The 18459-nt window shown below is 43.0% G+C and overlaps 8 protein-coding genes across 8 annotated transcripts; 4 read left to right on the forward strand and 4 right to left on the reverse strand.

Moving 5' to 3' along the window:
* Positions 1–144: 144 nt before the first annotated feature.
* V1516DRAFT_671174 (kinase-like domain-containing protein) lies at positions 145–3144 on the forward strand. The gene is made up of 6 exons (XM_066921520.1): positions 145–507; positions 566–670; positions 719–1155; positions 1206–1265; positions 1316–1410; positions 1458–3144. The coding sequence occupies exons 1-6, from the start codon at positions 328–330 to the stop codon at positions 2849–2851; spliced, it is 2271 nt and encodes a 756-aa protein (XP_066779040.1). The 5' UTR covers positions 145–327; the 3' UTR covers positions 2852–3144.
* V1516DRAFT_634238 (uncharacterized protein) lies at positions 3040–5342 on the reverse strand. Its single transcript, XM_066919988.1, has 4 exons — positions 5285–5342; positions 5170–5229; positions 4906–5116; positions 3040–4855 (listed from the first exon to the last, which is right to left on the reverse strand). The coding sequence occupies exons 3-4, from the start codon at positions 4924–4926 to the stop codon at positions 3164–3166; spliced, it is 1713 nt and encodes a 570-aa protein (XP_066779041.1). The 5' UTR covers positions 4927–5116; positions 5170–5229; positions 5285–5342; the 3' UTR covers positions 3040–3163.
* Positions 4961–5229, reverse strand: V1516DRAFT_620545 (microsomal signal peptidase 12kDa subunit; the record flags this gene model as incomplete). The annotated part of the gene is made up of 2 exons (XM_066919492.1): positions 4961–5116; positions 5170–5229. Coding segments are annotated over 2 exons (216 nt in total), but the record flags the coding sequence as incomplete, so codon positions are not given.
* A 255-nt stretch (positions 5343–5597) lies between the features above and the next one.
* V1516DRAFT_671179 (DDHD domain-containing protein) lies at positions 5598–8988 on the reverse strand. Its single transcript, XM_066921521.1, has 4 exons — positions 8675–8988; positions 7315–8554; positions 6971–7266; positions 5598–6917 (listed from the first exon to the last, which is right to left on the reverse strand). The coding sequence occupies exons 1-4, from the start codon at positions 8836–8838 to the stop codon at positions 5792–5794; spliced, it is 2826 nt and encodes a 941-aa protein (XP_066779043.1). The 5' UTR covers positions 8839–8988; the 3' UTR covers positions 5598–5791.
* Positions 8989–9778: 790 nt separating this feature from the next.
* V1516DRAFT_662839 (uncharacterized protein) lies at positions 9779–12692 on the forward strand (the record flags this gene model as incomplete). Its single annotated transcript, XM_066920466.1, has 6 exons — positions 9779–9850; positions 9905–9964; positions 10019–10115; positions 10163–10225; positions 10280–10490; positions 10544–12692. The coding sequence occupies 6 exons, from the start codon at positions 9779–9781 to the stop codon at positions 12690–12692; spliced, it is 2652 nt and encodes an 883-aa protein (XP_066779044.1).
* A 16-nt stretch (positions 12693–12708) lies between these two features.
* V1516DRAFT_689689 (uncharacterized protein) lies at positions 12709–13519 on the reverse strand. The gene is made up of 3 exons (XM_066923816.1): positions 13298–13519; positions 13156–13242; positions 12709–13086 (listed from the first exon to the last, which is right to left on the reverse strand). The coding sequence occupies exons 1-3, from the start codon at positions 13408–13410 to the stop codon at positions 12978–12980; spliced, it is 309 nt and encodes a 102-aa protein (XP_066779045.1). The 5' UTR covers positions 13411–13519; the 3' UTR covers positions 12709–12977.
* Positions 13520–14477: 958 nt separating this feature from the next.
* On the forward strand, positions 14478–15883 carry V1516DRAFT_619666 (WD40-repeat-containing domain protein; the record flags this gene model as incomplete). Its single annotated transcript, XM_066919463.1, has 3 exons — positions 14478–14642; positions 14697–14991; positions 15054–15883. Coding segments are annotated over 3 exons (1290 nt in total), but the record flags the coding sequence as incomplete, so codon positions are not given.
* A 212-nt stretch (positions 15884–16095) lies between these two features.
* On the forward strand, positions 16096–18449 carry V1516DRAFT_619690 (uncharacterized protein; the record flags this gene model as incomplete). The annotated part of the gene is made up of 4 exons (XM_066919465.1): positions 16096–16243; positions 16384–16496; positions 16545–16619; positions 16677–18449. 4 exons carry the CDS (start codon positions 16096–16098, stop codon positions 18447–18449), a joined length of 2109 nt encoding a protein of 702 aa, XP_066779047.1.
* Between the last annotated feature and the right edge of the window lie 10 nt (positions 18450–18459).

Below are 18459 nucleotides of genomic sequence, written 5' to 3' on the forward strand. Positions count from 1 at the left end.
ATGCATTTGTCATGTGACAATACACGTGATATACACCATTGCCATGGCAACGTTCATTATTTTCCTCGTAAACATCAGAGCCGCAGAGTTTTGTATACTGGACTGGGAGAGATCAGCCAGTTTGCGGGAGGATATATGCTTGGAAGGCTCTTCATCTGTGTAGGACTAGACGAGAAGAGGAACTATAGAAGAAACTTTGTGATCGAATTGTCTACTGTTGTTTAATTGCTGGTTTAGATCAGACTAGTTATCACTTGTAGTTCATTTCTGCTTTAAGAAAGTGCATTTCACGATTGCTGCTCTAGTGATCCTATTGAGCTTGATTGAATGAACAACATGGACCAAGACTTACTTCCGAGGCTAGATGAAAAAGCTGAGAGCGAGTTGAAGGCGAAAACTGCAGCCAAACATAAGGAGAGATTGTCGGCGCTTTGCAAGACACCTCCAACACTCATTCGCAGCAAGACTTCTGGTTTAGAATTCCACAGAGGTCAATGTTTGGGAGAGGTACGCCTATGCAGACTATATATTGACGCAATAGAAAGACTAACATTCATTTTTTTAGGGAGGTTTTGCTCGTTGCTTTCAGGTTGAGGATGATGATGGCCACATCTATGCAGCCAAAACAATTGCCAAAAGCTCGCTTACTTCCAGCAAGACACGTATCAAGGTAAAATCAGATTAACAAGATGTACCAACCTTTCTAATCAGGAAATAGCTTTTGGGGGAAATTAAAGTCCATCAAAGCATGGATCACCCGAACATTGTCAAGTTCATTGAATGCTTTGAGGACGATACCAATGTTTACATTTTGCTTGAAGTGTGTTCCAATAAAACTCTTATGGATATGCATCGCCGTCGAAAGCGCTTCACCGAGCCCGAAGCTCGTTATTTCATGATTCAAATATTAGGAGCTGTGAAGTATATGCATAGCCGAAAAGTTATCCATCGTGATCTAAAGCTTGGAAACATTTTCCTTGACAAAGATATGCATGTCAAAATTGGAGACTTTGGACTAGCAGCATTATTATTGTCCGAATCAGACAGGAAGAAGACAATATGCGGTACTCCCAATTACATAGCACCTGAAGTGTTATTTGGCAAGCAGGATGGACACAGTTTAGAGGTTGATTTGTGGTCTGTTGGCATTATACTGTGAGATCTGTCCATTGTTTTGATTTGCCATTATTCTCTAACACGTGCAGATATGCCATGCTCGTAGGAAAGCCTCCTTTCCAATCGAAAGATGTTAATGTTATCTACAAGTATGATGCCTATTCTTATGCCTTGCCAAAGCCAACTAATATGATTATAGGAGAATAAAAGCGAATGATTATCGCTTCCCAGAAGACGTGAATATCTCTGATGATGCAAGAGATCTGATTCAATCGCTACTAAACAAAGATCCTAGTATGTGTTTGAATTGCTAAATGATGATAAATTTCTAACAAGATCAGAGGCTCGCCCATCACTTGATGACATTGTTGATCATCCATTTTTTTATGGCGAGACACCGTCATATCTGCCTGTAACATGCCTCGAAGGTGTGCCTCATTGGAAACATTTAACACCATCGATTTCCAGACGAAATTTTTTAAAACTAGCAGCAGCGTCTGGTATTGGTCCAGGCTCTGGAAATGGGAGCCTTGTATCAAGCCAGGCAGGTAATCCGGTTGAAGTCAATGATGTTATTCAAGAAATTCAGACCGTCGATACTTCCGAATCAGTGGAAAGGATTCTTCCCGAGTGTCTTTCACCCAAGGTTTCAAACACAAATTTACGTCAAATAGTGTCTCATGCAGCTGCAGAGCATCAAGAAGAAGCCAAGGCTGTGCGCCTGTCATCATTACGTTCTCTAAGGTCGAAGCCATTATCTGACTTACCTATTAATATGCCTCACTCAACAAATACTGAGCCTGTTAATTATTCTCCTCTTGCTCGGTCCAGACGATTAGGATATAAAGAAGGCACAAAGCAGTTGGCGACTACAGAATTAGATCTGAAAGCAGTGACGCACTATCCTATGTCAACTGTGATGTCTAGGCCCATGCCTTGCATGGATGTCCCGTTAGAGAAATTTGCTCCCTCGTCAACGAATCCCACATTCATGCTCAAAGAAATCCACGATATGCTGATCAAGGCACTGGCGGACGAATACATTCCAACTTATGGTCAGCATGATTCAGGAACATACATTACCCAATGGGTGGATTATTCCAATAAATATGGAATGGGATACCAGCTTTCCAATAACTGTACGGGACTTTATTTCAATGATTCGAGCTCTATCGTAGCACATCCTGAATCTGACACTTTTGAATATATCACATTTCCTGGACTTCCGACGTTCAAAAGGCAACGTTATGCATACAAGCAGGCCCCACATATGCTGGAGAAGAAGCTATACTTGGTCAAACATTTTAGGGAGTACATGATGGAACATTTATATGTTCCTATATCGAACGAAGCTAGTGCAACCAAGGAAACCGACGTCGGTCAAGAAATGCCATTTCTCACGGATTTCATTCGCATGCCAGAAGCCATATTATTTCGATTGAACACCGGCGAGATTCAATTCAATTTTATGGACCACTATAAGTTCATATTCTTCAATTATGGACGATCTATTCAGGTCATTGATCCTTCACGACAGACGAGTGTTCATAATATCCGAGAATTCGTCCGGCAGTCGCGACGTCGAGCCAAACTTGATAGGGACGGACGGTCGATTGCGACTGCAGGAGGTGATAAAATGTTTCAACGACTCGATATCTGCGAAGTAGTTATTTCTTCTTGGTATTCTCGATCGTGTGCCGCGTTTGGAAAACCGAAGCGGACTCAACAGCGTTGATTTTCTGAGCATTGTGACGGAGAGATGTGCAATTACCATATACCACATCCAGGATAAAATAATTTCATATTACTCGCCGTATAGTTTTTTCTGCATATTTACTGTATTATTACAAAAACCAAAGCATTGTAGGTTGACATGCATGGAGTCGATTGGCAAAGAATCATTGTTGAAATTGAGTTTAGTTTGTCACTTTCTCGCATTAGTTGTAATAGAGCACACAACGAAAACATTACGCAGATATATATATTTATATATATTTATATTTATATAGATTAATTACAATTACGAAGGCCAAGCTAATTGGATAAATTATTTTGAAGAATTTATAGCGAGGTCCTCTGCTTTTGAGAAGGCGTTTAATACGGAGCCATATCTATGCCATATCTCCGGTTGATATCCTTGATCTACTTTAGAGATCATTGACGATTCATTCCACCGATCGGCCAAAAAATCGTCAAAAGATTCAAAACTGTCCTCGTTTAAAATTTTTTTCCTGCGTAAAGACCACAAAGCTTTGTAAGCTGATCCCAAGGCACAGGCGTTGCTAAGTTCCAAACGATATACACCATCTGCAGGACCGAGGATTTGGCCTAGAAGTTTACAAAATGATAAATTTTTTGATCCGCCGCCAACAACATAAACTCGGTGTGGTTGACCAGACGGTGAGAGCATTGGTTCTGCACGAAGTCGCATACTGAGGTTTTGACTTTCGAGGATGGCACGCGCGTCGTCAAGAGGGATATTCCAGCTGGCGTCAGTGGCGTCAGTGAGCTCGCCAGTATCATCCGTGAGAAACCTCCAGGTGCCGGATTTACAATCTGGAATGATTTCTGGTAATGGAAAGTAGATCCCCAATTTCGACTTCGACGTATCAAAGGAACCTAAACAGGGCGTATTCTCAACACTTGCGTTAAACAGCTCCCATGGATCAGATCCGGAGTAGTTCTGTGCAGTATTCAGCCCATCCCGAATTTGCTCTCGTGCAAGCGATCCGTTACAGTAGCACAGCATACCCATGTAAAGCCCCTTACTTGTAGGATGAGTAAACAAGTGATAGGAGGGGGACGGTTTATACACAGGGGTCGAAATCAGAAGAGTTGTAGATGTACCAAACGAAACAATTACATCCAACGGCCGAAGAGGGAGAGCAAGAATAGTACTCGGATTATCGCCCGTGACCGAAACAATAGAGCAATCTTTCGAAAAACCGAAGCGTTTAACGAAGTAGTCACTGATCAAGCCAAGAGATTTGCCACCATCTGGTTCGACATGACCCAGCTTGTTCAGCAACTCTTCCTTCTCAGCTTCACTATCGCCAGCAACGTACTTCACAAGATCTTCGTCCCACTTTTCATCGGAAATATCCCACAAATTCATTCCACAAACATCGCTTCTATCAAAAGGAGCAAACGTGCCCAGCCACAGTGACGCGAAAAAATTAGAGACAAGAGAAATTCGTGCAGTTGCCAAATAACGATCCGGATGCTGACGACGAAACCTTAAAATCTGAGGACCTGTGAATCGGTGATGAAATCTAGACCCAGTTACTTCAGCTGCACGCATGGGACCTCCAACTTTATTCTCCAGGAAATCACATTCTTCAGTAGTGCTATGATCTTGCCAATTGGGACTCATATCGTGAGAAAAGGCCGCTGGGGCCAGTTGCGATTCCAAAGTTTCAGCAGGGTTCAAAGAAGAAAGTAAGGAAGCCGCTTCTTTCGACCAATACACCGAGCCATGTTGTTGGCCTGCACCAGAAATACACTTAATTTTTGCAAAATCCAATCCTGAGTGTTTCAATTTGTTCAGCAAAATATCTAACGCCTTCAACCACATTGCCACCGGCGCATAAACCTCATTCAATTCCACATTCGTAAAAACACCTTTCTTGGTTCCATATTCTGCAGTATCAACATCGAATTCAACATTAGACTCAACAACCAACTCCAATTCTTCGTTTATTACGACAGCCTTGATCTGCTGAGTGGATAAATCAAATCCCTGAAATCAAAGTCAGAGGAGGCCGCTAGGAAAAAAAAGAGCAGACATACTAAAAACAAATCTTCGTCCATAACTATAGTCCTAACTCAACCTAACAGAGAAGTGCTAGTTTTTGGAGACAGGTAGAAACCTCAGTGGATGCCGCTGATAGAATGGCCAGGGAAGTGCAACGACAATAAGTCCAACGGAAAATAGAAACGCGCTAGAATAGCCAGTAACCGCAATGTCGTCGGTAATGTATCCTGCAAAAAATCCGACGATCTATATTATCTAATTAGTCACTGATTTTCGAAGAAAACATTTGTATTCCATACTCCAGAGATCAAGACGAGATAATGAGTGAGAGCTTCCGCAAGCTGCTGGCCTTTCAGGTCCTTCTTCTAGTTAATCAACCAAAGACAGCTAAACACAGACAGAAGATATACGCACAATAGAGCCCTGACAAATCGAAGAGAATGAAGAAACCATCGAGTTGTTTCGAGAATTGATTGTCCGAGGGGGTTTTAAATGAATAAATCCCATAATATGGATGAAAACGTCTCGGGGGTATCGTGAGGATTTCTTAAATTAACATGGGTACGATTACACCACGTAGTTGTCGATTGTCTGATTATAAGTGACGTTTGTGCTTGGGAGATCTATAACCAAAACATCACCGGAATCGACCCCCATGGGGGGATTTCCCTCCTGAAGACGTATCGGATGAGAAACAGAGCCTGCCGAATAAATTCAAATTCGATTTAGTCAGGAATAGAACTACACAGATAAAAGATTTATGATTTAAAAGGCCCTAAAAGATTTAAATTTTCGGGACAAATCTTGTTCCAGTCATCGCCGTACTTCCATTGGCGCTTTTATTCCTGTACACGAATTTAAAAGATATCAAAGTTCAAACCAAATAAACTACATCAATCAATACACTTGAAAATAACAATTTCATGTCTGCCTGGACTGCGCCCCTCTGATTTGTTTTAAATAAGGACGACCAAGTGTTTGACTAACAAGAAAATTGGCGACATCCTCGTCCCTGAAGTAACTCAAATGTGATCCAATCGACGATAAGAGCGTGATATCCATATATCCTTCCGGTAGAGCAAAGTCTACTCTGCCTGTGTAATTGAGCCCTCGAAGTAATTCTGCGTTTCGATGCTGTTTGGCTCGATGATCAGCAGTTTTAGATATTTTTACACTGTCCTGCTGGAATTTGGAGAACAGCGTTTCAACTGTCAGACTCGTCGAATCTGGGATATCCAAAAAGATAGACAGGTCTTGTGCAGTCAGATCGCTGATCGGCGAAGAAGGACTTTCACCCAAAGACTGGCTTTGTCCCGAATCAGTGCCGCCTGAAATACCACCGGAACTGCCGGATGCTGCAGCGTCATATCCAAGTGATTTCGTCAATATTGTACTTGCCAGACCTGATGCTACACTGCTCCACATATTAGAAGCACTCTGAGCCACACGGGACGTCAAATCAGCAATCTGATTGTTGATCCCTCGTCGAAATGCAGGAACTTGTTGTGGCTTTAGATTGGCCATTCGTTTAACTACCAACGGCTCTATTCGATAGCTAATAGGATCAGCGGTGTAAAAAATGTTATACATGTCTTCGCATGCCGGTCGTGAAACAGCACGACCTCCATCCTCTTGACCATTTAAAGGGATATCAAGATCGAAATTAACAGATGACGTCGATCTCGTCTTATTAGTAGTCTTATCCTCCCGCGGAGCTATTCCTTTGCCCTTCAGCATCTGAAATAATCCTATCGGACTACCAAGGGCAAAATACGAATCAACTTCAAAGTCAAGTGCTATAGGATCTGAATTTAAGGACCCAGATTTCTGTCTGTCATCAATTTCGGGCTGTCGACATAAAATGTCAAATGAAATCGCAGACCCAAGAGAGTGGCCAGCGATACTGACATGACCCTTAAAAGTAGGATTCCACTCTTTGAACGATCGATAAATACGATTACATTCTTTCACGACTGTATGCATGATCTGTTCACGATATTTTGGTTGGTAATATAGTAAAATATCAAGAAGGACTTCAGAAATGATACTGCATTGTCGGTTAAATATGGCAGTGATTTTTTGAGTAATGACGCAGCTTACCTTCGTAACGGAGCTACTCCTTCTACCGTTATATCTTGAAGTGATACAACGTCGTCATCTTCGTCCATCTCGGTGAATGCCTGATCAAGATCACCGATGTCTTGCTCTTTTGTAGGCTTATCACCATTTACTTTCGGCGTCAGTCCAAAATCAATCTCGTGACGCCAACAGACAGGTAAAACCTGTATTCGTGAATTGACTTTCTTAGACTCTGCTTCAGTTTCGCCATTAAGTGCCTGAAGGTTGGGTGACATGCTATAGACTGATTTGAGCGTCTTTCTAAACGTATTGATATCCTGGATACTCTGATTAGCGAAATCATATCTAATAGTGGACATACATACTCCGACAAAATTGACGCTCTCCAGTCTTTGGCCTAATTTTTGTCCGATGCCGTGCACGCAAAGAACTAGATGGTCTATTGGCCTATTCTGATCTTCGTCTTCTCTTAAGTTATAATCCTTTTCCATCTGCTTTTCTAGTTCAAGATTGTCTCTGGCTTCAAGATTTTCTTTTGAAATCGGACTGGCATTAGAACCTATTGCTTCGGAAAGTTTGATTTCCGATTCAGGCAGACTAGAAGGAACGGTAGGCTCCAAACCTGGGGTCGAACCGGCCGAACTAACAGCAGTCTCTCCAACGTTGTAGGAGGTTGACTGTTGCGATTTTTTTGCTTTAATATCTGACCATCCCCGAACAAGCTTTACCCCTCCCATGCTAGTACCTGAAGAGAGTCTTTGATATATGGATAGAGTGAACTTGCCATAAAAATCATCTGTGATGATCCATGCTGTTGTGCTATCATGGGAGTATATAACGTATTTTCCCATATGAGGACCATACAATGGCCAGGTCTGTAAAGAGTGAGAAGTAGTAGACGCTGAGCTTGATGTGTGCTTTTCGGCAGATCCTGAGGATTTGGATTTAGCAGAAGAGTCTTTTGGTACTGGTGATTTTGATCTCAATGTGAACGCACTCGTGATTGATTCTGTGAAGGAAGAAGTTCTACTTCGAGAATTCGGAGAAGTGATTGAATGGTCAAGCTGTTCGGTTGATAGTGACTGCAGTTTTGGATTCGTAGTTTGAGACACTACAGTAGCCTGAAATTCGTCTATGGGATCGGATGATTTTTGCGTCTCAGTAGATACAGATTGGACTGAAACAATAGTAGACTCCAGATCCGAGGAATGCTGCAAGTTAGACTTTTTAAATGGTTGAATCTTGAGATATCCTTCCTCTATTTGATTAGCAAGGTTTTCATCGCAAGGCTTCAGCGTGCTGCTATCAGCGTAAAACCAAGTCCCTCTGCGAACATCATAAGTAGGGCCAGCCCAGTACAGAGGGCCAATGTCCCGATTTCGAATATCAACGCGAAATAAGCGATCTTCATTGACAGCTACCATCTCCAATTCAGGTCTCACAGCCGGATCTGAAATCGATTCGTTAGGAGATCGCTGATACAAGGCCTCTATACTGCGAGAGTCCGATGCTGAAAAGGGAACAAATTTAGAGGGTGGCTTCGGAGGAGTCCAGTCTTTTCCAGAATATGGCTTAGTGCGCGGAACGTCTGTAGCAAAATGCCATCTGGAAAAACGAGTTAGTAGGGCACAATGTGGTCATCACACCAGACTATCCCACTAGGCTATCAGCGGCGATTGATCTGCGACTCTTCTAGTTCGAGATGTGTCAAATTCAAGCACTGACCTGACATTCAAGGGTGGAACATCTGCGGGGATGTCTTTGAGTGACAACCGCTGACGATAAGGTACCGAATGGTCAACTTGACCGGTGGACTTCCTGGCAGCTGGCGACAGAGAACGAGCAGCAGAAGCCGACTTCTCGGCGGCAGTCGCGGCGAGGGACGCCATGCCGCGCGTGTGAAAACAGGCAGACTGGGGAAGAGAAAACAATGCTACAGATGAGTAGTTCGAGATCAACAATTCTTCTTGATTTTCTAATAGTTCCTGACCGTCAAGAGAGAGATTGGCTCTGGGAGCTTGACTTTCTATAGGGCTCGTTGTGGAACTTTCATACGAACGGGCGGCCGACACGGTTGGGAGTTTCTCAGTCGACAGATGAACCAGAGAGCTAAACACTCTTCGAAGACGACTCAAAAGGTAACAAGCTTTGTCTTGCTGAATCAAATTTCGTTAAAGTTAGAATATATTAGAATATACGAAAGCTCTTCATTTAGACCTCTCATTCGCGTGTATCCATACCGCTTATTCCTTGTCGGTAAGCTTGCATGTTTGAGGCGTTGCTGTCGTGAATATAGATTAGAGCATGAGAAGAGAATGATCTTTATTAATCTTGGACTAGAAAAAATATGAGATTGAAAGGACTACACAGGAATGATAAAATAATAGATATATGTTATAGTTAGAGACATAAAGGGAAACATAGGGTCACCAAAGATTCGCTCAAAGATTTGGCACCTATCTACCGACAATGCGGCCAGCCAAAACTTATTACCATTACTTTAATCACCATCTAACAGATATAGTCAGGATCGGCAGATTTATCTATTCAAACAATATCCAACATCAATTTTTGGAGTCAAAAAAGAAGGTTTCTCGTTCAATCTATCTTATGAGATCTTCAATCTGGAACATGTTCACGTGATAGATGATCGGGCTATGCCCTGGCCGAGGAGTATGGAGACAATCTTTATGCCGGACTTGTAGGGTGCGATAGCTGAAAAGAACTGGAATCGGCAAATTTTAGTCTTCTGTTTCGTCTTGTATAATTTAGAGATTAGATACTGCCAGAGAGCGTGAAAACGGCCGTCCAACGCAAGTTCTGTGCACTATGGCTGACGATCAAGTGAGCCAGATCGTCGATATGGGCTTTTCACAGACCGATGCAATATTCGCTTTGCAGGTCTGTTGGCGTGGATCACAATCATTTGGCAACACATTTTTAACCGTATACTAGAAATCGAATAATGATGTCACTAGAGCCATAGAATACATATTTTCTGGCCAGATCGAAACGGTACGGCTATATAGCTTCCTATGGTGGGAAGGACTACTAATTTTTGTTGATCAGGACCGACAGGCAAACACATGGGATGAGTCCCAGTTTTCTAAGGAAAATTGGGAAACTGCTCAAAATATTCCATCTGACTTGAACGACAATGCTATCAGTATGATCTATTAATCCCTGTTAAATATCTCTCTCTGACCTATCTAGGTGCGTTTGCACCAGATACTTTTTACGACGCACCTCACGAAAACGAGAATCTCGACGACAGAGGTACGTACTCAAGTTAAACATGCAGAAATGATTTTTTTAATAATGAGCGTTTAGATTTGGAGCTGCAGAAAGCTATGTCTTTGTCTTTGCAGGGCCATGCTCCAAAGGCTGCTGCAAATCGCGTCAATTTAGCGGGACAGGAAACAGGCATGTTGAAACCTGCCTTGAATGCTAATTATGACTCCAGTCAGTGGGGAATGGTTACGTTAGACCCTTCGGATGAAGTGCTAGACACACCTACTGGGTGTCTTCGAAATTTGGAGGAGTATGTTATCATCTGATTATGGACCGACTGATTTCTAATCTTCTACTCTAAAGGCCGCCCATTATCATCCCAAATAGCAGAAATCCGTGTCTTGCAGCTTACATCACCATAATGCACTCAATCCCTCTAGTTCGTGCGGCATTTCTACTGTTCGGTCTCCAACTAGTCGGCGATTACGGGTTTACAGACGATTGGTGGGATAAGGCATTGTTATATATTCCAGAGGTATCTCAGCAATATTACGATTCTTTAGAAATCAGACAGAGAATTTTACTGCTAGTCGAGACTCAGAGACTTATGGCGTTTTTGGAAAATACAGGAAAAGAAGGGGAGGCCCTCCGTGCTTCTGCGGGACTTAATAATCTTGTCTATGCTCTTTCAAGTGCACAAGCCTCTCTAAACATGACAAACTCTCTTGAGGACACGCTTTCCGCAGAGGATAGTGCGATAGTTTTGTTTACCAGAATATGGGAAACAATTCTTCAGATGCATGGCTCTGCTCTAGGGGTTTCAGAGGGCCTCAGACGACTTGTCGACCGTGATCGACCTGTCCGAAAGACGATCGAGCTTAGTTCGGAAGGTGGACAAGTTATCGATCCAGCACAGCCAGGATTGGAAGAAGAGTTTTTGTTCACGACAGTGGTAGTAATTGAGTCTGATGATCAAGACGAAGATGTTAATTCTGAAGAACGGTTCACCAGTATGGAGGTTGCAGTATCGAAGCAGACACTGGAGATATATGATTCTCTAAATGCTGCTATAGATCATCTTTTATGGCAGTCGCTCAAAGCCAAGGCCTATATATTATCTACCGCACATATATTGACGATATCTATCAGACAAGAAAGTAACCGTGCAGGTACTGGGTTTGACTTGCCAACAGAATGGTATCCTGATCGATATACGTATTCTTTCCAGCACCTGATGTATTCTTCTATTGAAGATCAAGCGCGAATCGAGGTAGAAATTCAGAAATTACTTGACTGGAGGCAGAAAATTACCGAATATGGAGATCATGATGTAGTGGCTCTGATGAGCAATACTTGCAAGTATTTTGCGGAGCCTGAATATCATCTAGGTGCCGACGGCCTAAGCGTGAAGCTGGAGCAGCTCAAGGCTTCGTTAGAAGGTTACGTTGGAAGGATTGAAGATAAACTCGATCTACTGCGAAGCCAAGCCAGAGAATTGGGGAATTATATGAGCTCGCCAGAGCACACTAACGGTATTGATTTGGAGAAAGAAGGGCTTCAATTCCATAAATACAATCTTGTCGGAGTGATAGTGTCTGACCATCACTATTACTATCGACGCAAGCTCCCCAATTTAACTCAAAGGACTACTGCTGATTTGATTTATTTAAACGACATCGAAGATGAAGAGATGAATCGTACTTATGAGTGGTTCCGTGTATTGACACTTGACTCTGGTGGTTCTGAGACGGTTATAACAAGAGTTGATGAGTCCGTTGTTATTTCAACTGCCAAATCGGAAGGAGAAGACGGAGTTACAGCTGTTTATGCTAGTGAAGTAGCGCTTGATTATATTGACAACGAGGATCTTGTCAACGATGGATTAAGGCAATTTATTCGTCTCGATAATGAGCTATTAGCACCACAACTGCATAAGTCATCTTCGACTGTCAGCTCCGATTCTAGCTCATCTTCTCTATCGGCAATTGAGCTCCAAGTTATCGATGACTCTTCTGCAGGTCAAGACAGCAGAAATATCAATGAAAATAACAACAGCAATAATGATAATGAAAGTAATAATAATAATATTAGCATCAACAACAGCATCAACAAGACTAGCGTCGTGTTTATACCGGACGGCGGCAACGAGACTAAAGTTTCTACTTCGGCGCTTCTGGACTCTTCGGATTCGAGTTCAGACTCGAATTCAGAAATGGAGACAACTGAATATACTTCGTTTGCTCCCGACGGAGCTAAATGGACATCGTCTATTTCTTCAGATATATCCGGTGGATCTAAGAATCCCCGATCTCAGGATTTTAAACGGAGTGCTCCTGTACGAAAAACCAGCACGACCGCAGTATTTTCAACTGAACCCGTCGAATTTTCGGTTCGCCACCGCGGTGGAAGCTCGTCTGGCAAGGTGTATGTTCAGCATGCGGAGAACGTCGAGGATAATGATAATCCAGATAGTGATGAAGAAATGCTCCAGCGTATGAGTAAAGGGTCTTAGAAGATATTTAAAGGAAATGAGTGCTTGAAAATCTTATATTTTATATTGACGACAACCAATCTGGAGCAATAATATATAGAAATGATATTGATATGCGAAACAAAACAGACCTGTACAGAAGTGAACAACAAACACAATACCGAGCGAAAATAAATGACCTGCCGATGTAACCAAATCAAAACATAAGTTGTACAATAAACACAAAAGAGCAAATCTGCAGAATTAGCATCATCGGACAAAATTTTCTGTACGTAATGCCAATTATCTCATTCATTGTAACTGAACTTATTGGCCGAAAGAAGGCATGGATCCAGACTGCCGTGCATTCTCTTTAGTGGCGATGGGAGTCGACTCAGCGGCGAACTGACTAAAACGCAGTAACTGGGGCTTGCTTCTGTATGATGTGAGTTATAATGATTCAGGGAACAAAGAAATCAGGCCAGGAACACAAAAATATCCGTACTTAGTGTAATGCTTCATTTTGTGAGCCTGCAACTTTGCAGTGCAAGGAGACATCAAGTTATCAGTTGGAGACGCAAAATTAGTTCGTCTATCACCAAAGTCAGCGAAGATTGGAAAAATAGTAAACTGAAGATGGGACTTACGCCTCTAAAAAGCGGTTGTGGAGAATTTGTCTTTGCATTACATTGGCAGAATCTCCAGAAGTGTGGAGAGGTCGAACGGATTCTTGATTTCGGGGAGGAGCAGGCGCAGACATTCTTAATTTGTTTTCACACGATTTGAAAATTTTTGCAACAAATACCAAAAGCAATAGCAATAAAAAGCTCAAACTTGTGATAGATCAATCTAGAATAAAAGAGCTGAGAGGACAATGGGCCATTTTAACACATGGTCGAGGTGCCGTGAAACGGTTAGACTGTATTGATTTATATCCAAATAAGGATGTTATTACTATTCCATAACTGGAAACTCCCGACGCTGAAGTTGCCATAGCAACCATATTAGTATCATAGATCAGCCATCGCTGTGGTTTGAGGGTTTGAGGGTTAGATATTTGTTAATGTGATAATGAATTAGGTAAAATCGCAATTAAAGTTGCTTACGGTCTGGATATTACATTAGGCAAAGAAAATTTAGGTTTCTGATGATGCTATTATATTTAAGCTAATCTATATATTTGCGGGCTCAGTTTTGGTCGATCTCGACTGTGTTGGTGTCGACTGCGGTAACATGTATTTGTATAGAATACCCGTAAATCGTTTGTATTTACACAAAGGAGACAAGGCACAGTCAGATAAACTAATAAATTGAATTCAGCAACAAACGTGATCCTTCTTGAATTCAACCAGTTCAGCGCGTCTATCATTTGTAAGCAGATCTTTTCAAGCAGCTCTCGAACAATGAAAATACAGATCCAATGCTCTTCCAATATAATGACTATTTAAAAACACATTTGATAGGTTTCAGCTGATAACTTGACAATAACAATTTGATCAGGCTTGAGCCGAACCCAAATACCTCGAATTGGAATAGGAAAACGCGCACGGTGAGTTGATCGTAACTGCGGGTCTGGTGCTTGTCCAAACAACCTCTACGGACACCATGAAATAATGTGGACAAATGCATTGATCCGCAGATATCGGTTAATCTCGAACATATCCGATTTCTATTTCTACAAGCCTGCATCTGACTTGCAGAACATGTGTGGTGAGCAGGCGTCGCTGAAAATAGCCAAATGGGGTCTTTTTTGACTAATCGGCAGCGCGATGAACTGTGAGTGGTAGAATCTCTTGATCATATAGCTAGAGTTGACATCAAATTAGACATACTGCGATATTGGAGTATTTAGCATTTTCAGGCTTGCAAATAAGTCATGACGCGTTAAAAACAGAATTAAAGCTTGATAGCAATACCTTGGAGCAAGATAGAGAACGGTACGACGGCCTTTTGGAAAAAAAATGGACAAGTGTGGTTAGATTGCAAAAAAAGGTATGTCAGTTATTTCTTGCTGCAGAAAATGACATCTTTTAACCATCTCCAAAGATTATGGACCTCGAAACAAAAGTGTCATTATTGCAGACTGAACTTGATAACCAGCCTGCATCATCAGTCCGGATAGCAGATCCGACTACCTGGCTTCCTCGCCTACCAAAGTATCAGTTGCTCAGTCATCGACAGGCCGTGACTTCAATTGCATTTCACCCAGTGTTTACGGTTTTGGCCTCAGGTTCTGAAGATACGACCATTAAGATTTGGGATTGGGACACGGGCGAGCTGGAACAGACGTTACGAGGACATACAAAGACGGTTACCGACTTGGATTTTGGAGGAAGACTCGGTGAGACTTTAATTGGTATGTACTTTTGCTAAATATTTATATGATTTTAACTGACTCTGCAGCGTCGGCCTCTTCGGATTTGACAATCAAAATATGGAGTGCTGCAGATATGTACCAAAATATTAAGTCTTTGAAAGGTCACGATCATACAGTATCTGCCGTGAAATTCTTACCAGATGGGGAGAGACTAGCGTCTGCCTCCCGTGATAAGACAATACGCATATGGAATATCGATTCTGGATATTGCGTCCGAACCATTTTCGGACACACAGATTGGATCCGAGCTCTGGAGCCGTCTTTAGGTGGAGAATTTATTATATCTACCGGTTCGGATCAAAGCGTACGAGTTACAGATGCTCATACCGGTGATTGCAAACTTGTGTTAGCTGCACATGAACATGCAGTGGAGTGTGTTGCGGTTGCTCCGGCCTCAAGTTATGGATACATATCGGCGATTTCTGATCTCGGCCAAGTTCCTTCATCAAGTTCTGAATATGGGTATTTTGCGACAGGAGCAAGAGACCGAACCATAAAACTATGGGATTACCGGGGGAATCTAGTACATACCTTCGAAGGTCATGACAACTGGGTTCGTGCATTAGTGTTTCATCCTGGCGGTAAATTCCTTCTTTCAGCGGGCGACGATAAAACCATCAAATGCTGGGATCTTACCCAGGCAGGAAAATGCGTTCGTTCTATTGAAAACGCCCATGATCATTTCATTTGCGCACTGAAATGGGCGCCATCTGTGTCCACTCGGAGTAAACAATCTGCTACTAACGGTGCCACTCGTAACGGCAAATCGCCCCCTTCACCGCAGACGACGCAAGCAATCCGTTGTGTCGTGGCGTCTGCTTCTTCTTATCTTGACATAAAAGTCTGGATTGGTTAGCCATTTACTTACTCTCTGTATTTTATCTGTAATTAATAAATTTGCATACTTTACACTTACGTAATCATGTGTTCACGTGATCTATATTCTCGTTTTAGCTAGCGGTTGTGCTGGGCAGTGCAGCCTAAAGCAAACTCCTGTCTTACTGATCCAATCAGAGAATTCGATTAAAGTCAATCTTCGTGATATTTAGACAATTTGGAAAGATTAAAATGGCTGCGATTGATCTTAGTTCGAACGGACGCGAAATCCAGTCGACTTACGACTCAATTGTCGCCGGAGATCCCGCGGTTTCCTGGGCAGTATTTTCGTATGGTGCCGGGTTCAACAACAGTAGTCTTCGTTTGCAAGCGACTGGCGGTATGTTTTATATTTATTTCCATTTCCAAGAATTGTGAAGAGTATTTGCTTTGTTATTCAGCTTTCGGCCTTGGCAAATAATATTCTTGTGGTGTTCTGTAAAGTGAGTGCTATGGATCGCACAGCTGACATGTTTCTAGCTGGGGATTTATACGACATGCAAGAGGAATTTTCGGACGGAAAGATTCAATACGCGTTTGCTCGTGTCATTGAGCCCAATTCTAAACTTCCTAAGTTTGTTCTCATTGGTCTTGTGCGTATGCCATTATTTTACACGATTTATTCACGCTGACGAATCTAGTGCGGAGACGGTGTTCCTGAGCGAGCAAAGGGATATTTCAATTCACATTTCGCTGAAATTGCTCGCATTTTTCATGTACGTATTTTTACAGACACTTTATTCCTTTTTGTATCTATTGATTGACTTTTCCAGGGCTATCATGTTCAAATCACTGCGCGCTCTGTAGAGGATACGGATCCCGAGGAAATCATTCGCAAGGTTTCGGATGCATCTGGTGCAAAGTATTCTGTCTCCAGTCTTGCAGCAAAGTTTTCAAAGGCTCCTCCTACCCGTCCAACCTATACCGCAAGTCATGCAACTTCAGGAGTGTCAGATGCGGAATGGGGCGACGATGCGCCTCCGGTGCTGGCTAGCAAACCTTCAAAAGTTAGCTCCGCCTATAAGCCGACTAAGGTTGATATCAATGCTCTTCGCAAAGGAGCCCCTGCTGAAAAGCCAGTCTCTGAGCCCGTTCGTGGCGCGTATCAGCCAATTGGTAAAGTAGACATTGCGGCACTTCGCGCGACCGCGTCGAAGGCAGAGCTGGAAGCGCAGAAGCCAGAGATCGTCAAGGGATCTTATCAGCCGATTGGCAAAGTAGACATTGCTGCAATTAGGGCGCAGGCGAAGCAGAACGAGGAGGCTTCGAAGCCGAAGCCCAAGGCGGAACCGTTACCGCCGACAATTACTGCCAAACCTACTACACGCTCCTCTGAGCCAGAGGAGAGGCCACCCAGCTTGAATGAGCGCGCAAAAGCATTTTCAAATTCGTCGGCAGAACGTCTAACCGAACTTCCTAAGCCAAAGGTGGAAAAGAAATTTGGTGCTTCCCGTTTTGGTGGATCGTCTTCGTTTTTGGGCACGGCACCAGTTCTTCCGAATCAAACTTTTGGGGGATCAAAAGCTCTGGGAGGAGTATCCAAAAACTTTGGCACTGAGGGAGGAAAGACACCTGCGCAATTATGGGCGGAACGTCGTGGAAAGACTAGTGCATCTGCTGCATCTCCACCAGTTGTGCAACGCACGGCGAGTATTTCTTCTAGAGCTTCAGAAGAGGAAGAAATTTCTGAAGAAGTGCAAGAACGCCATGACAGCATCTCAGAGATCAAAGAACGCCTGAAACATTCTTCGATTTCAGCTGATGAAGAAGAGCCGGAACCAGAACCAATTCGCTTGGCTCATCCTATATCTGCATCGTCTCGATTTTCTGTGAAGTCTCCAGAACCTGAACTGGAAGAGGAGCCTATTGAGGAGCAGTCTGAACCTGTGGAAGATGTGTCCGAACCTGCCCTACCGCCCAAGATCGACCTGTCAACGCGACCTTCTCTACCAAAGAGAGAAGTGATTTCTGAGCCGGAATTGGAATCTGAGCCCGAGCCCGAGCCCGAGCCTGAACCTGAACCTGAACCTGAACCTGAACCTGAACCTGAGACTGAGCCTGAGCCTGAGCTCGAGTCTGAACCTGTGTCGGCACCGGCATCAACTGGATTAACAGCGACGGTTTTGTATGACTATCAAAAAGAGGAAAGTAACGAGATCAATCTTGTCGAAGGCGAGACCATCACCAATATTGAGGAGGTAGATGAAGGTTGGTGGTCAGGCGTTAATACGATGGACGAGCATGGTCTGTTCCCTGCAAATTATGTTGAATTGAACGGCTCAGCAACTGCAGAAGCAGCTTCTAAGGGCCAGGAACCGGAGATAGATACCGAATTGAATGTACCATCTCTTGGAGTTGGATCTGGGGCGACTGGGCCAAGCGCCATCGCAACCTACGAGTATGAAGCGCAAGAAGAAAATGAGCTAAGTTTCCCCGAGGGTGCTGTGATCGAAGATATCCAGTTCCCAGATGAAGACTGGTGGAGCGGGGTTTTTAACGGTAGTGAGCGCAAGCTATTTCCGTCGAATTATGTCGAATTACAATGATTTAAAGTTT

Source organism: Lipomyces oligophaga, assembly GCF_038497815.1.
Source record: "Lipomyces oligophaga strain CBS 7107 unplaced genomic scaffold V1516scaffold_2, whole genome shotgun sequence".
NCBI classification, from domain to species: domain Eukaryota; kingdom Fungi; phylum Ascomycota; class Lipomycetes; order Lipomycetales; family Lipomycetaceae; genus Lipomyces; species [Lipomyces] oligophaga.

What these genes read in the sequence shown, in the direction of transcription:
- V1516DRAFT_689689 (XM_066923816.1), bottom strand. Translation starts at nt 13,410, where the DNA reads ATGTCTGCGCCTGCTCCTCCCCGAAATCAAGAATCCGTTCGACCTCTC. An exon ending in CACAACCGCTTTTTAGAGGC is followed by an intron (nt 13,243 to 13,297) that starts GTAAGTCCCATC and finishes CTTTGGTGATAG; the next exon opens with ACGAACTAATTTTGCGTCTC. An exon ending in AAAATGAAGCATTACACTAA is followed by an intron (nt 13,087 to 13,155) that starts GTACGGATATTT and finishes CACATCATACAG; the next exon opens with AAGCAAGCCCCAGTTACTGC.
- V1516DRAFT_634238 (XM_066919988.1), bottom strand. Translation starts at nt 4,926, where the DNA reads ATGGACGAAGATTTGTTTTTA. An exon ending in TGGACGAAGATTTGTTTTTA is followed by an intron (nt 4,856 to 4,905) that starts GTATGTCTGCTC and finishes CTTTGATTTCAG; the next exon opens with GGATTTGATTTATCCACTCA.
- V1516DRAFT_671174 (XM_066921520.1), top strand. Translation starts at nt 328, where the DNA reads ATGAACAACATGGACCAAGACTTACTTCCGAGGCTAGATGAAAAAGCT. An exon ending in CCAGCAAGACACGTATCAAG is followed by an intron (nt 671 to 718) that starts GTAAAATCAGAT and finishes ATCAGGAAATAG; the next exon opens with CTTTTGGGGGAAATTAAAGT. An exon ending in TGGTCTGTTGGCATTATACT is followed by an intron (nt 1,156 to 1,205) that starts GTGAGATCTGTC and finishes TAACACGTGCAG; the next exon opens with ATATGCCATGCTCGTAGGAA.
- V1516DRAFT_671179 (XM_066921521.1), bottom strand. Translation starts at nt 8,838, where the DNA reads ATGGCGTCCCTCGCCGCGACTGCCGCCGAGAAGTCGGCTTCTGCTGCT. An exon ending in GTTCCACCCTTGAATGTCAG is followed by an intron (nt 8,555 to 8,674) that starts GTCAGTGCTTGA and finishes TCGTTTTTCCAG; the next exon opens with ATGGCATTTTGCTACAGACG. An exon ending in GGAGTAGCTCCGTTACGAAG is followed by an intron (nt 6,918 to 6,970) that starts GTAAGCTGCGTC and finishes CCGACAATGCAG; the next exon opens with TATCATTTCTGAAGTCCTTC.